Below are 20,068 nucleotides of genomic sequence, written 5' to 3'. Positions count from 1 at the left end.
CACTTCCTAAGGCTTCCTTCCGTTGGCTGTCTGAAGCCTTCAGAAAGTGGTTTGAGCATTTTCCTGTCACTGGGCAGATAATAGGAGCTCAGTGACTGAGTGGTCTGCCTGGCAACAAAGGGATTGGATATGCGTGGTCACGCGAGCACGCCGTTCCTTCTTTTTCTTCTTGAATGAATATGCTATTGTCCGTTTGGAATATTATCGCAATTTCACGTTAAAAATACCATAAAGATTGATTTTAAACAGAGTTTGACATGCTTCTAAGTACGGTAATGGAGCATTTTGACTTTTCGTCTCTCGTTCCGCGCTCCCGTGTTATGCCTTTGGATAAGTGATCTGTATGCACGAACAAAACTGAGGTATTTGTACATAAATATGGACTATTTCGAACAAAAACAACATTTCTTGTGGAAGTAGCAGTCCTGGGAGTGCATTCTGACGAAGATCAGCAAAGGTAAGAGAATATTTCTAATACTAATTCTGAGTTTAGGTTGCCCCGAACTTGGCGGGTGTCTGAATAGCTCGCCGTGATGGCTGAGCTATGTACTCAGAATATTGAAAAATGTGCTTTCTCCGTAAAGATATTTTAAAATCTGACACAGCGGTTGCATCCAGGGGTAGTCGATTTATTATTCTTAAAATAATTGTTATATATTTTGTCAACGTTTATGATGAGTATTTCTGTAAATTGATGTGCACATTCACCGGGCGTTTTGGTGGGAATACATTTTCTGAACATCACGCGCCAATGTAAAATGCTGTTTTTGGATATAAATATGAACTTTATCTGACAAAACATACATGTATTGTGTAACATAATGTCCTAGGAGTGTCATCTGATGAAGATCGTCAAAGGTTAGTGCTTCATTTAGCTGTGTTTTGGGTTTTATTGACACATGTTCTTGCTTGGAAAAGGGCTGTGTGATTATTTTTGTCTATGTACTCTCCTAACATAATCTAATGTTTTTCTTTCGCTGTAAAGCCTTTTTGACATCGGACAATGTGGTTACATCAAGGAGAAGTGTATCTTTAAAATGGTGTAAAATAGTTGTATGTTTGAGAAAGTTGAATTATGACATTTTGTTGTTTTTGAATTTTCCACCCTGATATTTCACTGGCTGTGTCCCGCAGGTGGGACACTAGCCCATAGAAGTTCAACTCTGTGAAGCATTAATTTGGGGTCCAATTTCTGAAGCTGGTAACTCTAATGAACGTAGGGCTCCCGAGTGGCGCAGCGGTCTAACGCATCTCCGTGCAAGTCCCTGGTTCGAGTCCAGGCTGTATCACATCTGGGCGTGATTGGGAGTCCCGAAGGGTGGCACACAATTGGCCCAGCGGCATCTGTCATTGTTTAACTATAAAAGTCAGTGAAGAACAAAGGTTAAAACTTCTTTGGGATCGGAATCCCTTCCACGGGACGGTTGCGCTAACGTAGGCTAATGCGATTAGCATGAGCTCGTGAGTAACAAGAAAATTTCCCAGGACATAGACATATCTGATATTGGCAGAAAGCTTAAATTCTTGTTAATCTAACTGCAGTACAGTAGCTATTACAGTGAAAGAATACCATGCTATTGTTTGAGGAGAGTGGACACTTTTGAACATGAAAAGTTATTAATAAACAAATTAGGCACATTTGGGCACTCTTGATTCAAAATTTTGAACAGAAATGCAATGGGTCATTGGATCCGTCTACAATTTGGCAGATGCACTAATCTGAATTGCACCTGAGCTGGAATAATACATTATGGCCTTTCTCTTACATTTCAATGATGGTACAAAAAAAACCAAAATAAAGGTTGTTTTTTTCTTTGTATTATCTTTTACCATATCTATTGTGTTATTTTCTACTACATTCCTTTCACATTTCCATAAACTTCAACATGTTTCCTTTCAAACGGTACCAAAAATATGCATATCGTTGCCACAGGCAGTTAGATTTGGGTATGGCATTTTAGGCGAAAAAAAAGAAAAAAGGGGCTAATCCTTAAGAGGTTTAGTAATGAGGGACTGTTGTTTCTCTTTGCTTATTTGAGCTGTTCTTACCATAAAATGGACTTGGTCTTTTACCAAATAGGGCTATCTTCTGTATACCAACCCTACCTTGTCACAACACAACTGATTGGCTGAAACGCATTAAGGACAGAAATTCCACTATTTAACTTTTAACATGGCACACCTGTTATTTGAAATGCATTCCAGGTGACTACCTCATGAAGCTGGTTGAGAGAATGCCAAGAGTGTGCAAAGCTATAAAATATATTTTGATTTGTTTAACACTTTTTTGGTTACAACATGATTCCATATGTGTTATTTCATAGTTGTGATGTCTTCACTATTACTCTACAACATATAAAATAGTAAAAATAAAGAAAAACCCTGGAATGAGTAGGGGTCCAAACTTTTGACTGGTACTGTACATCGCCAAATATGCAACCTAACTCAACAGAATAGGCTTAAAGAGTAGAAAGGAGTATTTTTAACATTAATATTTGTGTATTGATATCAAATCATTTCTGGATAACAATTAAGTACCTTAGCTACTGTAATGTTTTTCCATAAAAAGATCCCAAAAATTGCTTTCCTGCAAAATAACTATTTCTCAAGCAAGAATTTTGCTACGACTGTCTGGGTGGGAAACGGAAAACTAGCTGTTATTGGCAAGGAGGTTTGAAAATGGTTTATTCACCAATTTACAGCCTGGTGATGTCACCAGACAAGCCAAAACTCCAGCCCTGTATAGATAGTTGCTGGTTGAAAAAACTATCAGGAAATAACACTGATCCAATGTATTCCACATTTTTACAGTGTTCATTTTATCAGCTGTTTTACAATATGATACAAAACACAGGAAAAAATATTTTAGTGCACTGGACATTTAAATAACAGAGCAAATGAACCCTTTAAAATAGGGATGCACAATGTATTGGTGAACATATCGAAATCAGACGATATTAGCTAAAAACGCCAACATCGGTATCGGCCGATGTCTAGTTTAAAAACCGAGTCAAAGCTGACGTGCAAAACCTATATAACGTAGGTACATGACGTAATGACGCCACGTAAAATGTTGCGCTATACGTCCAACACAGCATTCCTAACCTAGCCCACAATGTCTGCTGTGTGGATCGAGCAGTCATTTGAAAGAGTAACAACATTTCAGCAAGACAACTTAAAGGCGAAGTCCATTGATGACCCTTGACAATCAACCGTTCTCTGTCGTGGGTGATGTTTGCTTTCGCCGACTGGTCGAGCACCGGTACACTCTACCAAGTGCGCTATTTTTCAGATGTTGCCCTACCGGAGTTATACAGTAATGGCGTCACTGCTATTAGCTTCAAGACATACATACTATAGAACGCCGTTTGGGACTTTGTGTGTCAAGAAAGATACAGTAGCACTGCCAAAGCTGTACAAAAAAGTCTGCAAACAAGCAAACACCTGCCACGAACGATGTGTTTACAATACCGCGTTGGTAATAAAGCATCATTTGTTCGACTGCAACTTCTGGGGTAGCTAGCTTTAGCTTGGTACCTAGCTAGCACCAATACAACCAGCCTGAAAACAATGACCAGTTCAACCTGAAGTAATTTTCATTATTCTTAGCAATGATTTAGGAATCCTTGTGAGTAAGTATTAGTTAGGTTGCCACTTGTTCGCCTATTGAAATTGAACTTCAGTTCATGAAAATAAATAGCTAGCCAGCTACTTAACTCTATTGCCCAAAGCTAACGTTATAAACAGCCAGCAAGCTTCATCTGGCTAGTGAACGGCGTTCCATAGAAATCCTGGTTGAGAATGAAACGACTGAACAAATGAACAAATGAACAACGAAACAGCACAGCAAGCGAGTGAAAGAAATAGGTTTTGATTATGTTTTACTGATAATTGGGACATACGTAAATGCCAACAAAATAACTTTTTGGTCAGTGTGTGTGTATAACCATTATTTAACTAGGCAAGTCAGTTAAGAACAAATTCTTATTTACAATGACGGCCCGGACGACGCTGGGCCAGTTGTGAGTCGCACTATGGGACTCCCAATCACGGCCGGATGTGATACAGGCTGGATTCGAACTAGGGACTGTAGTGACGCCTCTTGCACTGAGATGCAGTGCCTTAGACCGGAGCATCCATGTGTGTGTGTGTTAACTATTTAACTGTACTAGAATGCTTAAAATGTTGCTAAAATTGTAAATATCGGTATCAGTTTTTTGGTTTTGGCAAGGAAAATATTGGATATCGGAGCATCACTACTTTAAAATGTTGTATGGGGAATCTTAAATTGAATACTGGGGTCTAGAACAGAGTAAAGCTACTAGAGCTTTATAGAGCTGTTCCTTTTATAAAGGGATGCTAAACATGCTAAACAATTTCACCCTCTTGAGATGTATTCTGTGGTGAGGAAATCTGCATGTCTGTTCCCAATTATACTAACATAGAGGTAGGGGACGGACTGGAACCAAGAGAACAGTGATGCCATTTCTCTTTAGAACAAAGTAACTTTTCCAACTCATAGGCTGGTCCCCACATTCTCCACACTTACTTCTCACCCATTAATGCAGGCATGCACACAAATGTTTATCACCTTCTTGAACCCAATGATGAAATCAGAAAATCCTCATTCCCATATTCTAAGCTCTAGACCTCAGCTGACCCTAGTAATGAATGGTGTGGCTGTTGAACAAGTAGAAGAGATTAAATGACTTTGTGTTACCTTAGATTGTAAACTGTCATGGTAAAAACATATAGAATCAAATGGTTGTAAAGATGGGGAGAGGTCTGTCCGTAATAAAGAGATGTGCTTTTTTGACACCCCAATGCACAAAGCAAGTCCTGCAGGCTCTAGTTGTCTTATCTTGATTATTGTCCTACCATGTGGTCAAGTGCTGCTAATAAAGACATAGTTAAGCTGCAGCTGGCCCAGAACAGAGCTGCACATCTTGCTCTTCATTGTAATCAGAGGGCTAATATAAATACCCATGCATGCAAGTCTCTCTTGGCTAAGAGTTTGAGAGACTGTTTCTTATAAAAAGAAGTGATGCAGTCAATGTGTTGAAAATTCCAAATTGTTTGCGTAGTCAGCTGACACACACTTACCCCACCAGGAGTCTTTTCACAGTACACAAATACAGAACAAATTCACGCAAGGGTACATTATTAAATAGAGCCATAATTGCTTGGAACTCCCATCTCATATTGCTCAAATGAACAGGAAACCTGGTTTCAAACATCAGATACAGCAACACCTCACGGCACAACGCCTTTCCCCTATTTAACTTAGTCATCTTGTGTGTATGTATTGATATGTAGGCTGTGTGCCATTTTTAAATATATGTAGTTCTGTCCTTGAGCTGTTCTTGTCTATTACTGTTCATTAATGTTCTGTATTATGTTACGTTTCATGTTCTGTGTGGACCACAGGAAGAGTAGCTGCGGCTTATCCAACAGCTAATGGGGATCCTAATAAAATCCCAAATAGACATAATAATACATTTCATATTTGATGAGAAGCCTGGATCAGCTACAGCGGGCAGCAAAATTTAGCAAAAATCTTATTGGCGGTCCAATAAGAACACAGCTTTCTGTCTTAAATTGCAAAACATTGTCCTTCAGCATCCCCTACTGAACAAGGTCATGATTAAATGGTCACACCGTAGCAAATTATATATAGATATTTTTGTACATGTTATATGTTACGCAACAGAACGAGTACCTTTCCTCTCCTTCCGTTGCCTCCATCCTGATCCTCCCACTGCCAGTCCACTCCTCTCACCACCCGGCCACCGGTGAAGATGCCTCGGGCTGTGATCTTCTTTGACTTACGGCGAGACTCCAACAGGACTCTGTCAAAATAGACACATGCACATCTACGTTTATTTTACTGACTTAGTGTTTGAATAATAGTAGTAGTCATTTGATGGATGTGAAGGTGGAAATATATAACCAATACTGGATAAAGTTGGCCATTTATTTATTGTGGTATTGAAAGACCTATGAGCAAATCATGCAGTTGATGTGTTAGTCAGTCTATGATTGAGGAATACTATATCAGTCATTGAAATGTTCATTCACTGTTATTAGCCCAAAATAAATGTTGACATGCCATTTTAGACCTTTTCATGAACTGGACTAGGGATGCACGATACACCGGTAAACATATCGGAATCGGCCTAGTTTAATGTCTAGTTTAACGCAGATGTGCAAAACCTATATAACGTAGGTACATGACGTAATGACGCCACGTCCAACACAGCATTCCTAACCTAGCCCACAATGTCTGCTGTGTGGATCGAGCAGTCATTTGAAAGAGTAAGAACATTTCAGCAAGACAACTTAAAGGCGAAGTCCATTAAAGCCAAGATAATGGAATTCATTACCCTTGACAATCAACCGTTCTCTGTCGTGGGTGATGTTGGCTTTCGCCGACTGGTCAAGCATTGCTAGGTTGCCACTTGTTCAACTTTTGAAATTGAACTTCAGTTCATGAAAATAAATATCTAGCCAGCTACTTAACCCTGTTGCACAGAGCTAACGTTATAAGCAGCCAGCTAGCATCATCTGGCTAGTGAGGCTTGACAGCACCGGGTTATGTGTTGTGAAGCTAGCCACAATAAGGATTTGGCACAATAAAATAATTTGCAGTTTGTCTTCAAAATAAAAGTGTTATTGACAGTGATGCAAATGAATACAAATAGTAGAAATACGCCATACTTTTATTTTGAAGGCTAACCGCAAAGTCCACTATTGTGGCTAATCCTTATTGTGACTAGTTTCACATAGATGGGTCCGACCACCATTAATCAAATAAGAACTGTCTCATAAATTAGCATTATTTTAGATGATGACACTTAGCTACAGTGGGGGAAAAAAGTATTTGATCCCCTGCTGATTTTGTACGTTTGCCCACTGACAAAGAAAGGATCAGTCTATAATTTTAATGGTAGGTTTATTTGAACAGAACAAAAATATCCATAAAAACGCATGTCAGAAATGTTATAACTTGATTTGCATTTTAATGAGGGAAATAAGTATTTGACCCCCTCTCAATCAGAAAGATTTCTGGCTCCCAGGTGTCTTTTATACAGGTAACGAGCTGAGATTAGGAGCACACTCTTAAAGGGAGTGCTCCTAATCTCAGTTTGTTACCTGTAAAAAAGACACCTGTCCACAGAAGCAATCAATCAGATTCCAAACTCTCCACCATGGCCAAGACCAAAGAGCTCTCCAAGGATGTCAGGGACAAGATTGTAGACCTACACAAGGCTGGAATGGGCTACAAGACCATCACCAAGCAGCTTGGTGAGAAGGTGACAACATTTGGTGCGATTATTCGCAAATGGAAGAAACACAAAAGAACTGTCAATATCCCTCGGCCTGGGGCTCCATGCAAGATCTCACCTCGTGGAGTTGCAATGATCATGAGAACGGTGAGAAATCAGCCCAGAACTACACGGGAGGATCTTGTCAATGATCTCAAGGCAGCTGGGACCATAGTCACCAAGAAAACAATTGGTAACACACTACGCCGTGAAGGACTGAAATCCTGCATCGCCCTAAAGGTCCCCCTGCTCAAGAAAGCACATATACATGCCCGTCTGAAGTTTGCCAATGAACATCTGAATGACTCAGAGGACAACTGGTGAAAGTGTTGTGGTCAGATGAGACAGAAATGGAGCTCTTTGACATTAACTCAACTCGCCGTGTTTGGAGGAGGAGGAATGCTGCCTATGACCCCAAGAACACCATCAAATATGGAGGTGGAAACATTATGCTTTGGGGGTGTTTTTATGCTAAGGGGACAGGACAACTTCACCGCATCAAAAGGGACGATGGACGGGGCCATGTACCGTCAAATCTTGGGTGAGAACCTCCTTCCCTCAGCCAGGGCATTGAAAATGGGTCGTGGATGGGTATTCCAGCATGACAATGACCCAAAACACACGGCCAAGGCAACAAAAGAGTGGCTCAAGAAGAAGCACATTAAGGTCCTGGAGTGGCCTAGCCAGTCTCCAGACCTTAATCCCATAGAAAATCTGTGGAGGGAGCTGAAGGTTCGAGTTGCCAAACTTCAGCCTCGAAACCTTAATGACTTGGAGAAGATCTGCAAAGAGGAGTGGGACAAAATCCCTCCTGAGATGTGTGCAAACCTGGTGGCCAACTATAAGAAACGTCTGACCTCTGTGATTGCCAACAAGGGTTTTGCCACCAAGTACTAAGTCATGTTTTGCAGAGGGATCAAATACTTATTTCCCTCATTAAAATGCAAATCAATTTATAACATTTTTGACATGCGTTTTTCTGGATTTTTTTGTTGTTATTCTGTCTCTCACTGTTCAAATAAACCTACTATTAAAATGTAATGATTATTCATTTCTTTGTAAGTGGGCAAACGTAGAAAATCAGCAGGGGATCAAATACTTTTCCCCCCCACTGTATATAGTTAGATAGCTAACTATGGCTACTGAAACAGATCTCGTTTTGCTGTTTTTGGGGAAGAACATGTTTTTTGCATCCATGAGCTAGGAAGTTTTTTTTCATGACCAGCTCTGTAAGTGCGCAAGACAACTTCACCAGCATCATAGCATACGTATCAATGAATCGTTGTGACATACGAAATACGAGTGATAGTGTAATAACAAAATAAAAAAATGTTGAATGGTTAAATTATTACGTGACGTGCAGTCATATTCAGGTCCTGATTGATCAACAAACTTATTTGACACATCAAATAGTGCTTTTTGACACGTCAAATAGTGTTAAATATATTTTTGGACACACAAAGACCCAAACGGCGTTCCATAGCAAAGACCCAGACGGTGTTCCATAGAAATCCTGGTTGAGAATGAAACGACTGAACAAATGAACAATGAAACCGCACAGAAAGTAAGTGAAAGAAATACGTTTTCATTATGTTTTACTGGTAATGGGGACATACATAAATTCCAACAAAATAACTTTTTGGTCAGTGTGGGGTGTGTACTTGCCCAAGCCCCCCGCGTTTCTCCTTCACCCAAATCCAGACAGCTGATGTTCTGAAAGAGCTGCAAAATCTGGATCCCTACAAATCAGCTGGGCTAGACAATCTGGATCATCTCTTTCTAAAATGATCCGCCGACATTGTTACAACCCCTATTGCTAGCCTGTTCAACCTCTCATTCGTATCGTCTGAGATCTCTAAAGATTGGAAAGCTGCCACGGTCATCCCCCTCTTCAAAGGGGTAGACACTCTTTACCGAAACTGTTATAGACCTATATGCATCCTGCCCTGCCTTTCTAAAATCTTCGAAAGCCATGTTAACAAACAGAACAAACAGATCAGATTCAAAGACCTTAGAAAGGCAGGGTAGGATAGATATAGGTCTGTAGCAGTTTGGGTCAAGAGTGTCCCCCCATTTGAAGAGGGGGATGACCGCAGCTGCTTTCCGATCTTTGGGAATCTCAGACGACACAAAAGAGAGGTTGAACAGGCTAGTAATAGGGGTTGCAACAATTTCGGCAAATAATTTTAGAAAGGGTCCAGATTGTCTAGCCCGGCTGATTTGTAGGGGTCCAGATTTTGCAGCTCTTTCAGAACATCAGCTGACTGGATTTGGGAGAAGGAGAAATGGGGAAGGCTTGGGCGAGTTGCTGTGGGGGGTGCAGTGCTGTTGACCGGGGTAGGGGTAGCCTGGTGGAAAGCATGGCCAGCCGTAGAAAAATGCTTATTGAAATTCTCAATTATAGAGGATTTATCGGTGGTGACAGAGTTTCCTATCCTCAGTGCAGTGGGCAGCTGGGAGGAGGTGCTCTTATTCTCCATGGACTTTACAGTGTCCCAGAACTTTTTTGAGTTTGTGTTGCAGGAAGCAAATTTCTGCTTAAAAAAGCTAGCCTTGGCTTTTCTAACTGCCTGTGTATATTGGTTTCAAACTTCCCGGAAAGGTTATTTAACCCACTGTTCCTAGGCCGTCACTGAAAATAGGAATTTGTTCTTAACTGACTTGCCTAGTTAAAAAAAAAGGTAAAATAAATTAACTCGCATTAAGCATCTCCAATCCAAAATTAAATCTAGAATCGTCTTCCTATTTTGCAACAAAGCCTCCTTCACTCATGTTGCCAAACATACCCTCGTAAAACTGACTATCCTACCGATCCTTGACTTCGACGATGTCATTTACAAAATAGCCTCTGACACTCTACTCAGCAAATTGGATGTAGTCTATCACAGTCCCATACGTTTTGTCACCAAAGCCCCATATACCACCCACCACTGCGACCTGTATGCTCACGTTGGCTGGCCCTCACTACATATTCGTCGCCAGTCCCACTGGCTCCAGGTCATCTATAAGTCTATGCTAGGTAAAGCCCGGCTTAGCTCAGCTCACTGGTCACCATAGCAACACCCACCTGTAGAACGCGCTCCAGCAGGTATATTTCACTGGTCAACCCCAAAGCCAAAACTTACTTTGGCCGCCTTTCCTTCCAGTTCTCCGCTGCCAATGACTGGAACGAATTGCAAAAATCTCTGAAGCTGGAGTCTTATATCTCCCTCAATAACTTTAAGCATCAGCTGTCAGAGCAGCTTACCGATTGTCCACAGCCAATCTGTAAATAGCACACCCAACTACCTCATCCCCATATTGAAATCTTTCTGATTGAGAGGGGGTCAAATACTTATTTCCCTCATTAAAATGCAAATAATTTTATAACATTTTTGACATGCGTTTTTCTGGATTTTGTTGTTATTCTGTCTGTCAATGTTGAAATAAACCTACCATTAAAATTATAGACTGATCATTTCTTTGTCAGTGGGCAAACGTACAAAATCAGCAGGGATCAAATACTTTCCCCTCACTGTACATCTCTTCTTTCCAACGGTAGTTTTACGTTGGAGCAGCTAATCCGGTAGAGGTGCAGGGGTGTAGAAGCACTCGTCTATAGTCTATGCACGTTTTCATTGCTTGCTAGTAAATACATTAGTTTAAAACAGGTTGGATGTATCTGACTTCATTAATTATTCAACAGTCGTCGACAAGGTTGTTCTGGCTCCGATGAAAAACGTGTCAAATGAACAACGAGCCAATTCTATCCAACCCGGCATGGTAAAATTGTATAAAATATTTTCATTTATAGACTAATCAGCACTGATAAAAAGTATATGGACATGTTGCTTGTATTTGTTTCTATTTTAATGATTGTCAATTTCATTTTCATACTAGCTGTCTCTCTCCCCGTCAATTCATTATCTTGTAGCCTACTTTCGGAAAGCCTATGGTAGGCCTAGGTTTTTGTAAGGACAAATAGTCTTGTGTCTGACACAGTGTACAAAACATTAAGGACACCAGCTCTTTCCATGACAGACCGACCAGGTGAAAGCTGTGATCCCTTATTAACGTCACCTGTTAAATCACCTATTAAATCCACAATTGAGACATGGATTGTGTTCCATTCAGAGGGTGAATGGGCAAGACAAAAGATTTAAGTGGCTTTGAATGGGGTATGGTAGTATGTGCCAGGCGCATCGGTTTGTGTCAAGATCTGCAAAGCTGCTGGGTTTTTCACGCTCAACAGTTTCCCGTGTGTATCAAGAATGGTGCAACTCAATATTAGGAAGGTGTTCTTAATGTTTCGTATACTCAGTGTACGCCGGTGGCCTTGATTGACAGGTCCTTTTACAGGGGTGTGCGTGTGTGAGTTCGCCGATTCTCTCTATAGGCCTATAAATCCATTCAGAAAGTTTCCTAAAGTAGCCTGTCTGGATGATCTCTAATTAGAATTTAACGCTCATGTCATGATTTAATCTTGTAAAAGGCCTATTTTCAGTAAAGGCCCTATCTCACCAAGTCCGTTATTTTTCATCTTAATAATTAGTCCGAAAAATAAATAAACACGAACACGTCTTGTTTATGACGCCGTTCACACCAATTGTGAAATATCGTCCTGCCACAATCCGTAAATTATTTATTCCGAACAGGTTTGATTATCTGCGTCTTTTCGCATGTGAAAATAAGCTTTTGACCAATAAAAATTGTTATCTGAGACAGTGCCACTGACAGGGCGCGCACTGCCACGTCGGTGGATTGGTTGTGTAAATGAATTTGTTAATTTCTCTCTGCCTGTTATTTACATTTGCAAGACATCAGTGCAGCAAGGTATCAATTTAGCTCTCGCCATTCAAACTTCCCCATCAGTTCCATGCCAACACTGTGGCCTATTTTATAGCCATTCAGCAAGCAAAATTGCTCGAAACAAGTTTACATACACCTTAGCCAAATACATTTAAACTCAGTTTCACAATTCCTGACATTTAATCCTTGTAAAAATGTCCTGTCTTAATAAGTCAGTTTGGATCACCACTTTATTTTAAGAATGTGAAATGTCAGAATAATAGTAGAGAGAATGATTTATTTCAGCTTTTATTTCTTTCATCACATTCCCATGGGGTCAGAAGTTCACATACACTCAATTAGTATTTGGTAGCATTGCCTTTAAATTGTTTAACTAGGGTAAAATGTTTTGGGTAGCCGTCCACAAGCTTCCCGCAATAAGTTGGGTGAATTTTGGCCCATTCCTCCTGACAGAGCTGGTGTAACTGAGCCAGGTCTGTAAGCCTCTTTGCTCTCATACACTTTTTCAGTTCTGCCCACACATTTTCTATAGGATTGAGGTCAGAGCTTTGTGATGGCCACTCCAATACCTTGGCTTAAGGACAACACAGTCATTTTGCCACAACTTTGGAAGTATGCTTGGGGTCATCGTGCATTTGGAAGAGCCATTTGCAACCAAGCTTTAACTTCCGGACTGATGTCTTGAGATGTTGCTTCAATATATCCACATTTTCCTTCCACATGACGCCATCTATTTTGGGAAGAGTCCCTCTTGCAGCAAAGCACCCCCACAACATGATGCTGCCACCCCCGTGCTTCACGGTTGGAAATAAAAGCTGAAATAAATCACTCTCGCTACTATTATTCTGACATTTCGCATTCTTAAAATAAAGTGATGATCCTAACTGACTTAAGACAGGGCATTTTTACAAGGACTAAATGTCAGGAATTGTGAAAAACTGAGTTTAAATGTATTTGGCTAAGGTGTATGTAAACCTCCGACTTCAACTGTATATACACAATTATTTGTGTCAAACGTGATCTGTGCCAAATTCCACCAGGTAAACGTGTCTTGTCTTCCTTGACCTGAATATCACCAGCACTTCAAAATAATAAATAGGCTGTGGCTCCTTGCCTCATATGGGGGTCTAGGGACGCTTGTCTACTGGGTCAAGCAGGTGTCCTCATACATTACATAACCAAAAGTATGAGGACACCTGCTCGTCGAACATCCAACTCCAAAATCAAAATGGAGTTGGATCCCCCCTTTGCTGCTATAAAAGCCTCCACTCTTCTTGGAAGGCTTTCCACTAGATGTTGGAACCTTACTGTGGGGACTTGTTTCCATTCAGCCCCAAGAGCATTAGTGAGCTTGGGCACTGATGTTGAGCGATTAGGCCTGGCTCGCAGTCGGCGTTCCAATTCATCTCAAAGGGTGTTCGATGAGGTTGAGGTCAGGGCTCTGTGCAGGCCAGTCAAGTTCTTCCACACCGATAGACAAACCATTTCTGTATGGACCTCGCTTTGTTCACGGGGGTATCGTCATGCTGAAGAGCCTTGCCCAAACTGTTGCCACAAAGTTGGAAGCACAGAATCGTCTAGAATGTCATTGTATGCTGTAGCATTAAGAATTCCCTTCACTGGAACTAAGGGGCCTAAACCGAACCATGAAAAACAGCCCCAGACCATTATTCCTCTTCCACCAAACTTTACATTTGGCACTATGCAGTCGGGGCAGACAGCGTTCTCCTGGCATCAGCCAAACCCAGATTCGTCCGTCGGACTGCCAGATGGTGAAGCGTGATTCATCACCCCAGAGAACGCATTTCCACTACTCCAGAGTCCAATGGCGGCGAGCTTTACACCACGCCAGCCGACGCTAGACATTGCGCATGATGATCTTAGGCTTGTGTGCGGCTGCTCGGCCGTGGAAACCCATTTCATGAAGCTCCCGATGAACAGTTCTTGTTCTGACGTTGCTTCCAGAGGCAATTTGGAACTAGATAGTGAGTGTTGCAACCGAGGACAGATGATTTTTACGCGCTTCAGCACTCGGCGGTCCCATTCTGTTAGCTTGTGTGGCCTACCACTTGGCGGCTGAGCCGTTGTTGCTCTTAGACATTTCCACTTCACAACAACAGCATGCACAGTTGACTGGGGCAGCTCTAGCAGGGCAGAAATTAGTGGAACTGACTTGGAAAGGTGGCATACTATCCTATTGTTTGTTCCATAGCACTGCCATTACATGACCGACAACGCATGCATCCATGCTCCTTTACTGATAATTGGTCAAGAGAGAAGCCAAAGCCTCATGGCAGTGGTCTAACTAACCACAGTAGAGTCCTAGAGGCTAGACAACTAGACAGAGCAGCTGGACACTGTAGGCCTAACCAATGTAAACAGACTGCTGTCTTGGGGACACTCCCCCCATCCCCTCCAACAGTCAGTGAAATTATCTAATGTGGCATAACAAAACAGTCCACCATACCTTCAGAGCAGTGTCTGAGGGAGGACAGGGACCCCCCTGCTGCCTTTGTTTGCAGTCATGCACTAACTGTCTCAGGGGAACTAAGGTCATATGTCCTTGAAAAGGTGCCAGCTGTTGCGCCATGCTTTTTGTTAGTCCCTTTGAATCTCACAAAGGGCTTGAAGCGGATGGAGTGACTGCTTTAGCAAGCAAACATATTGTCTGCTATGTAGGGTTGTCCCCGACACAACTAAAAAATCTTTGTAGAGCGAAAGTCGTTTGTTCTTTCGACCAATCAATTGGTCAACATTTTTAAACGTGTATTTTTCTTTTTTTCCCCCATATGTCTTTCCATGTTTTAATAAAATCAACTATATGCATTGAGCGTCTGACGCTTTAAGCTTACTGTTTGATGAAAGACACAAATGCCTCAAGGGAGCCAGAGATCTAGATAACCAGAAGAAAAAAACCTTAACCTGACCCAACCATTCTCCTCCCTCTCCTGCTGGCTTTCGCAGATTCCGCCTCGGCAACCTTTCATGTGGAATGCCAATTTATCTTACCATTTCTACCGATGTGTGTGCCAGTTAGGGTTTTCATATGCACATTTGTGGAACCGTTTAAATTTAATTTAGAATAACGTCTTCATATCTCAAATTCATTGTCATGTGGGTAATCCAAATTCTATCCAAATCTGAAATGAGACAAACCTAAAAAGTAACTTATATTGCCAACTACGTAAAAATAGCCTACAGAAAGCCAACAAATAAAAACATTACAGCCTGCAGGTAGAAAATATCCTGATAAAAATAAATATCTTATGAATCATATTGGCAATGCATGGCATGTCTGCAACGAACTTGAAACATTGTATCAACTATTAACTTGGTTCTGCCTGATGCTAGTGCTAGCGAACTTGCAGCATTGTATTAAAGATTCTGGGCCCTGAGTTTCCTGTGCTAGTGAGCTCAGGACAGACAGCTGTAGGCTATTTACGCAAGGGATAAGAAGCAGCGCTTGACTTGGGCAGGAGCTCACCGGAGCTGAGTACTAGAAACTCAAAATGTTATATTCCTCTTATAGAGTATTAACTCAAGTATTGTGGAGCTCTTGCACCTAAATATAAAAGAGTACCAGCACCCAAAATGAGTACCGGAACCTATTTCACTCCAAGTCAAGCACTGATGAGTAAATAGGTAGGCCTATTTTATGACGTTTCCACTGGATCAGAGCATGACATTTTTCCCTTTCGAGTGGTTATCGAAAGGGAGAGAGCTGGAAAGATGTTTTCAAATACATTGATGAACTATTATAATTCTCAATGGATGTAAAAACAGACTGTTTGCTTGCTGTTCATGAGTGGTTGTGCGTTAAGCCAACCAGAAATACTATCAGATCCCCAAATGGGCACAATTATATGCCTACATTTGTGCGCAGGCCAGGTAGCCTATAAGCCTACTTCTATGCGTATACGTACTTACTCAACATTGACAGGAGCACTCCAAATAAAAGACAATGACTAAATTGTCAACTCGTAAATGGAATGAAATAAACCAAAATGTGTTATTCACAAGTGTAGCATAGGTTGTGCGCGCTGCAAACAATCTGTCCACTCTGACAATCAGAACGGTAAGACTGGAATAATAATATTGAATGCATTAACAGAAATGATCGTAACCAAAGTAACAAACATAGATTAGAAATTATAGGCATTAACAGTAAATGTAGTACTTGTGATATATGTAATCGGGAATTGATATACACTAACAATTCACACAATGAAGTTAATGAACAATGAATGTGCACACATTGGAAGGAGGGAGCGTATTCTGGAGATAGAAGTGCATTATGTATGTGGGCGCATGGTCAATCTGATGTCTGCATTGGCCATGCAGCATTTACTGTGATTCGGACTCAGCAGAAATCAAGGCATTCATACTTCTTGCGCGTCGCTGAGCAGTGCTGTTGTGAAGGAAGTTGTCAAGGAACCCCCACCTACCTTAAACTAATCATGTCAATGCGGAGCAATACAGAGCCCTCCGCATTGTTAAAACATTTGGGAGGTGCAGGCGATGCAGTACGGAGCTCGATTTGGCCTCTGGAGGCTCCACAAATGCATCACACCCTCCATATGGAGCCTCTGACAACATTTCTCGGATCAAGCATAAATTGGCTTTTAGTCTAGGCCTCTGCAATGGATTAGTTCACTGACATGGCCGCGTATACATGTTTGTTAATGCTCAACTAAAAAAAAATCTTGGTCAACCAACCGCCTATGAACAAATAATCGACCAGTCGACTAATTGGGGTCAGCCCTAATGCAATAAGATGTCTTGGTTGCAGTCTCTGTAGGTTGTTTCAGTCAGTTGGTTAATTTTGAAAACCTCTTAAAAAATGTAACTTATTCACAGCACCTTTTATTATTATTTCAAACTATTACATTCCTTTCCCATCGTAACATTCTCAAGATAGGTTGGTTGTTTTGATTCTTCAATTGTGCTTGGTCTTTTACTTGTAAATCTTCAAATGGAAGCAGAAAAAAACAGACATGGCCAGTAACATGGGATTGGCTGAGGCCCCAACAACATCACTGCTTCTGAAATAGAGGCTGAGCGGTCGCCTGGCAACAGAGAGCCAGGATAGGTTGCCACATGTTGAGTCTGCCTATGAGGCTGGGCTCAGGAACTACAACTCAAATATCAGAGACAGCCAGGTAGGAACAGAAGGGAGAGTAAAATGGGTGGGTTCCTCAACATAACCAACCAAAGGATGTAGATAGGAACTACTATCATTAAACTCCTCACTAAACCCTACATTTTGTCATAGAGGTGGGGCTGAGTTGACAAAGCACCCCTACGCATAGGGCGTGTGTTCCATGTTACCTTTGTTGCAGTCATACTGCGAAGATAATCAGAGGTGCATTCATTACATATTGCGATGGAAGCCATCTACCGTTTAAAAACCAAGCGGAAGCAAACAGAGCAAACGGAATGAAACATGGAGGGACTATTGTTTTGTTGCAAAATGTTCTCTGTTTGGAGTAAACTTTTAATGGCAAAACATTTTACAACTGAATCTGTATAAGGAATACATCCCAGATCTCACAACGCGTAATGTGACTGCATTAAAGACGTCCTGGAATGCAACCATTGGCTTCACGGGGCAGTGGACAGTACTCACCTCTCGCTACCAGGGGTAGTGATCCTGTAGAAGCGATGTCGCAGGTGGTGCTTGTCTCCATGGTAACAGGTGGTGCAGAGGTCATAGTTGTTGCATTCAGCACACTTCCAGCGGATCCCGATGATAGGCTGCTGACGACAGGTGTCGCACATGGTGCCGTCATGCTTGATACCTGAGAGGGAGTGTTAATAAGGCAGTTAGGAAATGGTAAGAGGACGGAGGTATCACGTCAAACCAATCTGATTTAATTTGACGTGTTAAGAAATGATCCCTCTGCCAGAGGCTCTGGGGTCGCTCAACTTGCCATCCTCATACCATCATTCACTAACTCTAAATGAAATCAAAGTGTATTTGTCAAGTGCGCCGAATACAACAGGTGTAGGTAGACCTTACAGTGAAATGTTTACTGACAGGCTCTAACCAATAGTGCAAAAAAAAGGTGTTAGGTGAACAATAGGCAATAGGTAATACACAGAACAAAAATATAAACATGTAAAGTGTTGGTGTCATGTTTCATGAGCTGAAATAAAAGATTCACAAAATGCTCCTTCTCCCAAATTTTGGACACAAATTTGTTAACATCCCTGTTAGTGAGCATTTCTCCTTTTCCAAGTCAATCCATCCACCTGACAGGTTTGGCATATCAAGAAACTGATTACAATGCATGATCATTACACAGGTGCATCTTGTGCTGGGGACACAATGTGATTATATAAAATCCATAGATTAGGCCTAATTAATGTATTTCAATTGACTGATTTCCTTATATGAACTGTATTAACTAACAGTCTGTAACTCAGTAAAATCTTTGAAATTGTTGGATGTTGCATTTATATTTTTGTTCAGTATAAAAGTGGACATGCCACATGATCTGTATGGAGTTCAGTTTACCCTGTTAGGCTCTTCCATTACGATAACGCTTGGTGCATTGCAATACTTGAAATGTGGTAGCCAAATAACTGTGTAGCGTACACATCAACACTCAAATGCGTAAGCTAAATGAAACACGAAAACAGGAAACAAGATGTTTAGGATCACAGTACCAGAAGGCAAACATTACCTGTGGGAGCACTATCAAATATCCTCACGTCGTATGCACCAGAGCACCGGTAGTTGGCTGCAGTCCCGTTATCCCAGACAACAACCACTTCTTCCGGACTTTCAAAACTCCTGACGGTGCCGACATGTCCCTCTCCACCATCCTGTTTTCCCCATTTCCAATCGGGTCCACGGATCACTCTTGCACCAACTCCTTCCATCATCACACGGTTATTCCTGCCGGTAGTCATTTACGAAAAGGTCTCGCAAATTGCCAGCTAGCAGAATGTGCTAGCTTGCTAACTAAAGTTAACTGTGTTCGACAGGATATTTTTGCGACGAAAAATCGGTCTGTTGTCCAGAAGAAGACAATTCAGCAATATCTTGTTAGTTTGCAAGTAGCACGCCGAACTGTGTGGCTAGCCTGCTTACTGTAACGTTCAAAAACAAGATAGCAGACACACGTTAGCGACAAAGGTGTTCGTCAAATGTATCGTAATGTGAATGTTAGACGTTTAGTTTACCAACTAAAAACAACAACAACGCAGTTAACTGGGACGCAAAGCCAAGATAGGCAAACTGCCAGCTAGCGAGTTAACGTTAGCTGACAAAGTAAGCTGTTGAATGGCACGCACTTTCCACTCCACAAGCTGTTCTGTAACGTTGTGGAAACAACTGGTACGCCTCAGTATCCCCTTTAAGTTGTTTTTCGTCCCAAGACCACAAGAAAGTGTCACCCCAAGAGCTTGTAAAGTAGCCACATCGTCACGAAATTGTAGACCTTTGTTAGCTGCTAGCTAACGTTAGCGCTTGTGCCTCCGCAAGAATGCCACCTCCACAAGTTAAGTAACACATTAGCCAGGTAGCGTAGCTTAGTCCTTTTTTTTGTTGGAATAATTGTTTCCTGCTACGTTTATTATCATATGTATTAGATTTTTTTCCTCAAATGTATTTATTTTGTCAAATGGCTCGCAGAAGTACACTCAGAATAAAAGCGTCGCCATTATTGTAAATCATCAAGCAGACGGAGGTGGACCAGCGGTCAATGAAGATATTTGGAAAATGAGGGTTTGGCTAGATCGTAGCGTCATTTGACAAATAAAACACTAAGGCGAGGCTAAACAAAATGTTTCAAATGCAAAATGACTGAATTGAATACCTATAATTCCTTGCGAAATTAACTTCCCCTGTTTTAGCCAAATTTTGTTGCACTTTTTGAAGCAGCATAGGCCTGGCCAAAAGACTGCACAGGTGATATTGGCTTCAAACACCGATTTTCACAGGGTTCTGG

At 41.4% G+C, this 20,068-nt stretch overlaps 1 protein-coding gene across 3 annotated transcripts in view; it reads right to left on the bottom strand.

Moving 5' to 3' along the window:
• LOC115157219 (E3 ubiquitin-protein ligase mib1) overlaps window positions 1-19,864 on the bottom strand; it is a 97,027-nt gene extending 77,163 nt beyond the window's left edge. For 2 of the 3 annotated variants that reach the window (XM_029705286.1, XM_029705288.1), the window contains exons 1-3: window positions 18,800-19,863; window positions 17,740-17,911; window positions 5,720-5,849 (exon numbers count right to left, since the gene is read on the bottom strand). In XM_029705286.1, coding sequence (XP_029561146.1) covers window positions 5,720-5,849; window positions 17,740-17,911; window positions 18,800-19,028 — 531 coding nt within the window. In that variant the 5' untranslated portion in view covers window positions 19,029-19,863. Of the gene's footprint in view, window positions 1-5,719; window positions 5,850-17,739; window positions 17,912-18,799 lie in introns of all 3 variants that reach the window. The other variant, XM_029705287.1, reaches the window with a different exon arrangement.
• Window positions 19,865-20,068: the final 204 nt, after the last annotated feature.

Source organism: Salmo trutta, chromosome 21, assembly GCF_901001165.1.
Source record: "Salmo trutta chromosome 21, fSalTru1.1, whole genome shotgun sequence".
In the NCBI taxonomy this organism is placed as follows: domain Eukaryota; kingdom Metazoa; phylum Chordata; class Actinopteri; order Salmoniformes; family Salmonidae; genus Salmo; species Salmo trutta.
The sequence above is the reverse complement of the archived record's forward strand: the minus strand, read 5'-3'. Positions and strand labels throughout refer to the sequence as shown.